Consider the following 10,294-nt stretch of genomic DNA (forward strand, 5'->3'; position numbering starts at 1 on the left):
TCCCCTTGTCCTCTTTAGAAGGCCAGCTCATAGTCACTCACCTATCCATCAACTCTCAACTGCTTTTGTGCCCACCCCTCCCTACCCCCCCAACACACACACACACACACACACACACACACACACACACAGGACAGCTGGTGAGCAGGCAGACAGGTTTTCAAACGTACAGGCAGCCAGGATTTACTCCTACACTTTCTCGTGATGCACTCAATCTCTCTCTCTCTCTCTCTCTCTCTCTCTCACACACACACACACACACACACACACACACACCAGAACACTCACAAACCAATGATCTCGCCACCGTTGGTGATGATGACCACTCGCCAACTCCCCAATACCTTCTGTCTCCGGCAGTTTGTTGCTCGCCTGCTCTTCTGTCCAAGAACACACTCACCAACTCAGACACCACGCCGGCGTCTATCGCAGGCCACTACAGGGGACCACATGAAGCTTGACAAAGGCCACTGCAGGGCCCACAGGGCTGCTACAGGGAAGGAGAACGCCGGCAGCATGATGGAGTTTGTACAGCAGACCAGCCTAGCTGAGAAGCAAACCTGCATAGCTGCTGAGGCCCATCAAGTTAGACGAGATGCCCAGGGAGACAGTAGGGTGGTCGAGGTGGAGCACGCTGGACCCAATCTTGACGGGGCGGGCGATGGGGAGGAAGAGGTCTTTTTGGGGGCAAAAGATGGCAGCGTGTCAGACAGCGACCACGACTCTGTTGACACCGACGGGGCCCTTGACTGGCTGAGTGATTCAGGGAGCAGTCATGAGGAGGAGGCCAACAACGAGGGAACGGAAGAGGAAGACGAGGACGAGCCACACATCTGGATTGAACAGCCACCAATGCAGTCCCCGTTTGCAAGCAGGCGCTCCACCTCAACCTCTTGCTGCCTCTCAGAGACACATGGCAGGGCGGAGGAGGCGGGTGCGCGAGCTTCAGCTGGTGATCACACAGCCTACACGCCTGCTGAGGGGGGCGTTGATGGCAAGCTGAAGCAGGTGGCAGCAGACAGCTCTCTCCCCGAGCACGTCACTTGCCAGGCCAGTGAGGATGGAGAGCGGCGACAGCATGGGGCGGCCGCCGAGAATGGGGTAGGGGAGACCGAAGAGGTGGAGGCAGGGCCAGGAAAGGCAATCTCCAGAACGGAGAAGGAACGCTTGCGGGCACAGCAACATCAGGATGTTGCTGTTGCCATCCTGTGCACCCCTGAAACCTTCACGCCCGGGGCTGAGAGGAACGAGGAGGCAGCCAACCACGGAGTGGACGCAGAGCAGTGTCATGCCCACAGTAGCTATGATGAAGCCGATCCCTCAGCCTCCTCCCGTGCTACATACCACAGCATCACAGCGCCTGACAAGCCGGGTCAGGATGGCAGCTCATGCACTGCCAGCACCGCCGCAGAGTTGCCCACTATGGAGGGACCAGGCCATGAGAGAACGGACCAGAACATGGAGCCACGGATACATTCTCAGAGAGACCCAGGCTCCAGCGAAGCGGCGTTACGAGAGCGCCAGGAGGCAGATGCCTGTGATACTTCGGCTGCTTACCCGCCTGTTGGCGACGGCTCTTTGCAGCGCATCGACCGCAACCCACCCGTGACAACGTCCGAGCAGGGTGGCAGTGCTGTGAGGGAGGGAAAGGCCGGCCCGGTGAAGGGCGGGCGGGTCGCTCAGCGGTTGAGCGCATATGCTGCTGCAAGGAATGCTGAGGCCGCCGCTGCCTCTCAGCCGCCACCATTGCATGGGAAGGCACTGCACTGCAATGGCCAGCGAAAGATCTCCAGCAAGATGGCGAGCTTGATCAGCATGACGGAGGAGGCGCTCGGCAGGGTCCCAGAGGAGCAGCGAAAGTTTGGCGAGGCCATGGATATGCTGCGCTCCTCCACAGAGGGCAATGAAGCCGGGTGCGCAGCGCCCTGGGAGCTGAACCTGGCCGGCATGAGATACGTCCGAAAGCTTGAGCCTGCTCAGAGGGACCGGACATTCGAGGAGCTGGCGCGGGCCATAGCCGCCAGCCCCTGGCTCACCTCTGTGAACCTCAGGTAGCTCCCCCCCCGGCTCCCTGCTTCTCGAGCACAGACTCTCAACCTCACTGCTTTGAGGTCCTTTCTGCCCCCTGCAGCACCTCACTCGCCCCGCCCTGCCCTCGCAACATCACTGTGCTGTTGGTGGCCATAGCTGCCTTGCCGTCTCGACTTTTGCCCCATTCTCTGCTGCTTCCCGTCCACTCCCGCTGCTGTGCGCCGCTATGCCGGTACTGGGCAGCCTCCTTGCCCCACTTAATGTTTGGCTTCCACACCGCTCTTTTGCCTGTGGCTCACATCATGATCTACCACTTGCCACTGCAGTGCCACCGGGGCCAACGATCTATTCGCCGAGGAGCTCTCTGAGAGACTTGCTGCGAACCGCCATAGCCACCTCGCCAAAATCAACCTCGAAACCAACGATATCACAGGCCGAGGCGTGGAGGCCCTTGCCCGCCTGGTGACGGCGCAGGGCAGCAACCCGGACGCAGCTCTCTCAGAGCTGCGCCTCGTCAACCAGCAGCGGGCAGTGTCTACCACAGCGGCGCACTCTCTGGCTAAGGCGGTCGCCGCCAACAAGCAGATCACGGTATGTAGCCTGGACTGCGCCGACGCTACAGCCCGTCGGACCTTGGAGAGCGCCCTGTCGCGAAACATGGACGCCAGACGGCTGGCCCGGCGGGCTGCAGCCGCAGCGGAGAAGGCGTCGAAGGCCATCCATCAGCACAGCGACATCGCATAGATCTGTGACGGCCGTGCTGCCGCCAGCTGATGCTGGTTTTAGCGATGACAAGCCCACTTGCCAACCGCATGGTCTCGTTGCAACCTCTGAGCGCCTCTGCAAAGGCTTCAAGAGGTCGATGGTGCCGACCAACCGAATCAGTTCCCATTGCTGCCATGCGGCTCTCTCCGCACGGTGCAGCGGCCTGAGATGCAGGACAGGACAGCTTTCACATCACCTGGGCACCCCCCTCTCCCCGTGAGAAAGCCTGGCATCATCGCAACCATTCGGCCGAGGAAACACAGCTTACGACTTACTGGAGGTTACATTGCTTCGCTGGATTTTCCAGAGGGCTACAAACAGGGAGGGACTTTACCGGCTCCCTCACCTTCCCGACCGGAGGCATGCAACCGTGGGTGCGGCAGAGGACGAAGAGCACATTAATGCAATGCATGCCCTCTTTCGCTGCTGTTCGCAAGCGATGCCTCCGAGTTTTGCTTGGGCGAGACGTTTCTAGAGAGGCACTCTTCTATTTTCCGGTGTGCCGCGAGTGCCACCGTGCCAAGAGCAAGAGTCTTGACATCCGGCACCAACGCTGGCAATAAACTGTTATTTCCCAGCTTGAAACCACGCTCACAGCTCCGGGACTCAGGATTCAGTGAGACAAGATGCATGCAGCTCCGGACATCAAACGTGTCTGGCTTCCGTGGTCATGTCTTCAGCTTGCCAGGCAGACCAGACGTCCAGACGCCACTGGCCTCATCTGCCAGTACAAATCCACCAGAGTTAGTATGCCCGCGAAGGGATCAAGTGACTTCAATCCCCAGTGGGCCGGGCGTTGCTGCCTGCAGCTCTTCCTCGCTCGGCCCTCACCCACACACTCACTCTGGCTCTCTGCCATCCCACGAATTCCCATACGTTTCTCCCCCGACGCCGTCCGCTGGGGGCTTGCATTGTTCAGCAGGACGCACCTTCCCTCAGCAGCCTCAGACAGCTCCTTAATGCGCCTCAGACCAGACTCCGTCCCGCCGACCACCTGTTGTGAATTGGCAGCATGCGCTAGCCCGCCCAGCAGCCCCGCCAGCTTGAACGTGTACTTGGCATGCGTGCGCTCGCCGCCGGCAATCGGCGTCAGCGACAGCGAGCTCTCCGCCCTGAGCAGCCCCCATCCCACCAGCGGCGCTCCGTACGCAAAGTGCTCATTCTCGCGGACGTCGGTGAAGGTTGCTGTCCCTCTTGCTCCGGAGGTCAGCACCAAGTCTGCACTGCCGCCATTGACAAGCCCGCCTCCCTGGATGTTCTCTACCGCCTTGACGTCTTCATCCCACTCCTGCCAATTCAGGGTCGCCACCAGGGCCCAAACGGTGGAGGGCTTTGCACTGATCTCTGCCTCCCGCACCACAAGCACCATTGCGCTAAGGTGGAGTGGCGGACAGCCGTGTAGTTGGGTCTGTGCTCTGTCTGTCTGCTGCACTCTGTACCTGGTTCACACACACGCACATACGATGGTCAAGCGATACAGACCGTCGTCCAGCCCTCTAGACGCCCACAGTCACCTGCTCCTTACCCAAGCATATGAAAACACGGAGTCAAGCCCCCCCCCACCGCCCTCGCAAGTTAGACGACACCTTGCAAAGCCGCTTCACGGCAGGGCAAGCGCGATACTGCCTTGCGGTCCAGCAGCAGAGGCGTGCGATTAGCCCCTCCACGGATAGCGATTCACTGAGAAGAACGACGGCCGAGCAGCACAGGAGACGTACGCCAGTCCACGGCTATTGGTCGCGCTCTGCGCTTTGCAGGCGGTATTCGTAGAGGTCATATATATGGTGTTTACAGCGGTAGGTGGGCTGGCGGTTTGCCAGTCAGGGTAGGTGACCAACCAAATTGGCAAAGATGTGCAACAATGAAAATTGAAAACGAGTGGTGCCGACCGACTGGGAGTGGGAAGACACGACACGCGTACTAGCTAGTACCCAGCGATCGCGAAGGTACCTACGTACTCCTAACCTGATAAAGGTACCGCTAGCTCTACGAGTACACGGTCCGACAGGCGGCAGGGTAAGGTATCTTTCAACTCGTTTCAACCGCAAGCAGCCTTGCACCTTGAGTCCCTATCCATACCCGATACGCGCGCACAACTGATGGTAGACTAGGGTACGACTATGCTACTACCGCTATGTGCGCATGCATGGCTGGTACCCTACCCCGGAATGCAGGATCGGACACATGGCAAATACTCGCATGCATACACTACCTATACACTCTTTACATAAACACTAGCAGTGTAGGTACCATGTTTTCAAACATCTACACGCGCGCTTGACCGGCCTATCAGAGTCTCAGCGCTGGCGCTGAGCGCTGGGCGGTGGCAGAAATACTAACTCTCTGCAATGTTTTTATGCAACAACAATTCATTCAGGAGCTTCACCGAGCCTGCTCTAAATTGTACTACACTCTGGTGGGTACCAACCCACCCTGCTCATAGCACGGCCTCGGCTGGTGGTACGGCGCTACATGCCTGGGCATTCTCGTGAATTGCCTCTCTCTCTCTCTCTCTCCATAGGTCTTGTAGGGCACATTGCTTGGGGTCAGTTTGTACCGATGTCAGATAGGTCCAGCGCTGGGTGCCTGGCTGCACCTTGCAACAGTTGTCGAGTTTTGAAGGAAGGCAAGACGAGCGTTCACCATTACTCTGCCGTAGCAACCCAGGGCCGGGTGAGTAAATTTGCACCCCCGGCCGCAGGCCTGCAAGGGGTGCACACCACTGCTGCAACTGAGTCGACCCTGCTGTAATGCCACCCTCCGCCAGTCAGTGGTGCATTCCGGCCATTTTCACCCCACAACAGTCAATCAGAACGAGATGAAAGACTGTCGAGGGGAGGCCGGGCGAGGTCTGAGCCTGTGGCAGGCAACACGCACGGTGCAACGAGGCAGATGGGCCTTTGGGTGATGTGTTGAGGCCGCTTGGACCTACGCACACCAGTGGCAGCTGCGGCAGGGCTCAGGGCTAGCGTTCACATCGAGCTGAGAGCCGTTGGATCGGGAAAGTGGCGCTCTGCACCGTGGTCCATACACCAGACAGCCTGAGTGGGCCCCTGGGAAAGCTCGATGCGGAGCGGCTGAGAGCTGGTTCAGGACTGGAGAGAGACCTATCAACAAACTGCCGGCCCGCGGTCCGCAGCAAGCCTGCAGTTCTGCAGCTCTCAGGCATCGGGTCTCCAGACGCCGTGATGAGCTGCGCGGGGCACACCACTGCCTACAAATGTGTCAGACATGCAGCGGTTCTCCGAAGTCACAGCTGACTCTCGCAGGGAGAGTGGTGCTCCCGGAGTGCCGGCACCCCTCCAAACTCCGGGATGGTGTGACCGTCAAGCGGCTGACGGCGACTCTAATGCCTGCCGGCCACAAACCGCGTGCCCAGGGGACATGGGACGAAGTGGCAACTGAATTTAGCGAGGCAAACTCGAAAGGAAGCCTCACTATTACTTACATCTGCACTGACACAAATCGATTATTTTCGTCACCTTTCATGCCTCCACTGCCAACAAAGCAACGCCCTTGCGATTTCTGTCTCGGGCAGGTGAGAATTCATCTGCACCCTGTCAAGGCGTCTGTCTGAGCAATGGAAGCCTCGCAAGCCCCGCCGGGCGGCTGTTCTTGCCTCACCGCCCCGCAGCTCGAGCGCAGAAACCCTCACACCGTCAGAGTCTCCTGGGCTGGGAGTTTCTTGGGAGGGATGACCGGGTGCCTCTCACAGAGCCGCTGCTTCTCCTCCTGCAGCCCCTCTGCAGCCCACATCTCTACCGTCTGTAGCCAATACCGGTGCAAGAGAGGTTGCAGGTCGTCAGTGCGTGCGAAACGGCGACAAGCACGGCACCGATGGGATGATACAGTGAGTGCAGGTGAAGGGTTGGAGCCGCAATGAGCCTGCGCAAGTTACCTTCCAGTCAAACTGGCGCTCGACATACTGCTCGCGGATCGCCAAGATCTTGGCAGCGGCGAGCCTCATCTCGCTGTCCCCAGCCTCGATGAGGTTCCCCATCCACTCCTCGCTGCTGCGAATGGGCGTCTGCACTGCGTCCACCAGGCCGTTGTACACCGCGCTCTGCCCTGACCCATCGAAGCCCTCCTCCTGGGCCATGATTGCACGCACAGCCACAAAGGTGAAGAGGTTTCGGAGGGCATCTGCCGCCTTCTGCTCCGGACTCAAGTCTCCGAAGATATCCTTAGGCACCGCTATCCAGTCCTCGTCCTTCTCCTGTTGAGTAAGACATGAGGTGCGGCGTTAGGCACAGCAGGTGCTCCAAAGCTGAAGAGCCCCGAGCCTCTGAGCAGACGAGGTCATCACATGAAGGCAAAGCAGGGCCGACCTGCGGGCCCGTCGCCGGTGCCTCGGAGTCGTCGCTGGCATCAGCGGCTTCCGTGTCCACATCAGCAGCGGCCTCCATCTGGTACGTCTCCTGGAGGCGCTTCCTCTCCTCCACGCAGCCCTCGGCAGACAAGGCCTTGAGCATCTGTGTCGCCGGCACAGCGCTGGCGTCAGCGTGACCCAAACACGCTGTATCTCCGGGCACACCGGCAAAGGAGGAGAGGGGATGCAGAGGGGATGTGCCAGTGGGCAGCAAGGAGAGGGCAGGAAGGCAACAAAGGTCCGTCTCAGGTCAGAGGAAGCTGGCAGGCACGCACCGTCCAATCAAACTGTGCCTCTGCGTAGCGCAGACGCATTTCAAGGATCTTCACCCCGGTCGCCTGCATGTCGTATTCCTTGTCCGTCATCAGACCGGCGATCCACCTGGATTCAAGGTGGTGTTAGCGACGGACGCTAGAAAAAAAATATCATGCTCTTGGTAGCAGGTAAGACACAACACTGGCGGGCACCGCACGTCTCGGTGCTCCGCATGGGCGTCTGGATGGCCTCTGACAGGCCGCTGTAAATTTTGCTCTCTCCCTCTGCCGCCTTCTCCTGAGCCAAGATGGTCCGCACTGCCACTGAGGTCACGAGGGTGCTAAGGGCGTCCGCTGCCTTCCTCTCCGGGCTGACGCCCCCGAAGCAATCGGTCGGCACATCGATCCAGAACTTCTCAGACCCGGCCTCGGCGTCGGCCTCAGGATCAGCCTCCTGTAAGAATGAATCAGAAGGCAGGGTGAGAGACAGGGTCAGGGCGAAGATATTGTGAATCAATACTCATCCCAGCACGTCTGCTTCACTGCAGAAAAATGCAACCGCGCGGGCCCACCACACACCTCTATGGGCTCTTGAATGACAGGACGTGCAACTTCCGGCTCCTAATGATCACCAAGAGAGCAGACTCAGCAACACGGACTCTCAAAACCTCCATGTTCTTTCCCGCCGTCACCATGCATCCTGATGGGCCGGAAACGCACCTTGACTGCTGCCATCGCGTTCTCCACCTCCTTCGGCTTCTGCTCCACTGGGGCAGGGGCGGAAGCCGGCTTGTCCGCCCTGAGTGCCTCAAGCTCGGCCTGCACAGCTGCAAGCTCATCGCGCAACTGGCAGGAGGCGGGAGTCGGGCAGAGTCCTGTCAGTTGCCCATGGGCCGCTGGAACTAGGCCAGAGGGCCGGCCCCAGCATGCAGTCACTTGAGAGTGATGCGCGCTAGGATTAACTCTCAGTTGTGACGGCATGGGAAGGAAAAAGGGATGGCACCTTTCCCTGCGAGGAGTAGGACGCCGCTGCGGCTCCAAGGCCAAGCAAGCCCAAGATTGCGCCCAAGGGGGTGCTGCCGTCGGCCCCCTTGGCATCGGTGAGCGCTGGGGCTGACACGGAGACGATGGAGAGCCCCTTTGACTCCTCAAGGAATTTGCATGCATCGGCGGGGCGGGGCTCGCTCGACCCCGCCATCTGGCTGTCATACACAACCTCGCAGGCGCTTTCTATCATGGCCTGCTGCGCTGCCGCACCATTTGTAGGCCCAGCGGCAAGGGAGGGAGGCACTAGCAGCATTGCTGATGCAGCCACCAGCGCCGTGGCCGCGGCAGTCGCGCCTGTGAGGGGTGGGGTGGGGAAGGAAAGGGGGGGAGGCAGGGAGGCAGGTGGTCGGACTAAGCATGGTATGGCAGCTTCAAGAAATGCTGCAAGGGAGCGAAGCGAGTTCAAGGGGCGGGGGCCGAACAGGGCACAGTTGCAGGGGTTTGTCCAACAAACTGAGACCACGCCCAGCAGTTGGGCAGATGGAGGAAGGGACGGTTCCTTGATGGAGCAGCTATTGAATGCAGCATGAAGCTGACCCTGCCAGGATTGTGTAATCTGCAATAACTTGTTTGACAGGCTCCTGAACGGAGCAGCCATTGACTGCAGCATGAAGCTGACCCGGCTAAGATCATGTAATCCGCAATGATTTGTTTGACAGGGCGCAGTACCAGGGGTGGGCGAGTCATCGCCCACTGCCTCTTCAGTTGCTGCAGCACGTGCGGGCCGAGAAGATGGCCGGGGTCCGGCACGAGACACTGAACGTCCTGGTACCAATCCTCCTGGAAGCAGGAAGGTGGGAGTCGTGCGATCTACTCAGCTCCAATTTCGAGGTGATCTTGCGTTGGCCACGTGCTGGAAAGATCCCGAGATCATCGCTGGGGAAGGGTGAGAGAAGTCGTGAAAGGTGTGGGAGTGACAGTAGAGAGAGCATGACGGAGTGAACACAAACCGTGAGCGTAAGTCAAGGGACCAGGACGGAAACCACCGACGGGGAGGGTGAAACGTCCCCAACAGCAATTGGGTGTGCTCTGTCCCGCTGATGAATGTTTGCTGCAAGGGCCGTTGCGGGGCTGGTTCGCACCCGGCAATCGCACTCCGCGCATTCCGTGAGCGGAGGTCTTGGAGCGAAAGATTCGCCCTCTGTGGGTGCGTGGCGTCGCGACCGGTTCGGTGCGAGACAACGTCGGCAACCCGGCACAAGCGCCTTGTACGCTCTGTGCGGACATGTTGGTTTATAATCCTCGCAGCAAAGTCACGGACAGAAAGTCAATCGGAAACAGGACTCGGGCTGCGGCTTTCACTCCGTTAACTCCGGCAAACGAATGCAGCCGTGCAAACCTCCGGTAATACGAGCACTTGTGACGCTCGCGCTGCGACTCTGGAACAAGATCGCAACTGCGGTTGGGAGGCTGTGCGAGACCGGCAGCACAAGCAGATCAAGCCGTGGTATCGCTTTTCCATCACAACGGAGTACGGGATCACAAGTCACAGCCACGAGATCTGTCAGGACGTACCAATTTGAGCACGACTGTCCGACGGTCTGAACGGCGTGCAGGTATCGATCGCGGCATGGGATCGAATCCCACCCCACGATCCATGCATCGGAGTTGTAATCGAGACAAGATCCCGGTGCCGACACGGCAGGGGAAAATCCAGGATCATAGATATGAATCCTAAATCATGTTTCTGCCAGTGCACCGGTCTTGTTGCCGCGTGGCCTATAATAGAGCAGCGATGAATACACGGATTAACACAGGAAGAACACCCGATCCTCACAAGAGCCACACGAATGTACCTTGGTAGGGTGGTACTCTACGTAGGTACTGT

At 59.2% G+C, this 10,294-nt stretch overlaps 1 protein-coding gene across 1 annotated transcript; it reads right to left on the minus strand.

Annotated features, from left to right (window-relative positions):
• Positions 1–6,280: 6,280 nt before the first annotated feature.
• Positions 6,281–9,693, minus strand: LOC142358460 (uncharacterized). The gene is made up of 9 exons (XM_075409855.1): positions 9,417–9,693; positions 8,423–9,246; positions 8,140–8,265; positions 7,999–8,040; positions 7,638–7,873; positions 7,441–7,546; positions 7,125–7,268; positions 6,695–7,012; positions 6,281–6,561 (listed from the first exon to the last, which is right to left on the minus strand). The coding sequence occupies exons 1-9, from the start codon at positions 9,691–9,693 to the stop codon at positions 6,448–6,450; spliced, it is 2,187 nt and encodes a 728-aa protein (XP_075265970.1). The 3' UTR covers positions 6,281–6,447.
• Positions 9,694–10,294: the final 601 nt, after the last annotated feature.

The sequence above is a fragment of the Convolutriloba macropyga genome, unplaced genomic scaffold, assembly GCF_964194025.1.
Source record: "Convolutriloba macropyga unplaced genomic scaffold, txConMacr16.3 SCAFFOLD_5175, whole genome shotgun sequence".
Taxonomy (NCBI): domain Eukaryota; kingdom Metazoa; phylum Xenacoelomorpha; order Acoela; family Convolutidae; genus Convolutriloba; species Convolutriloba macropyga.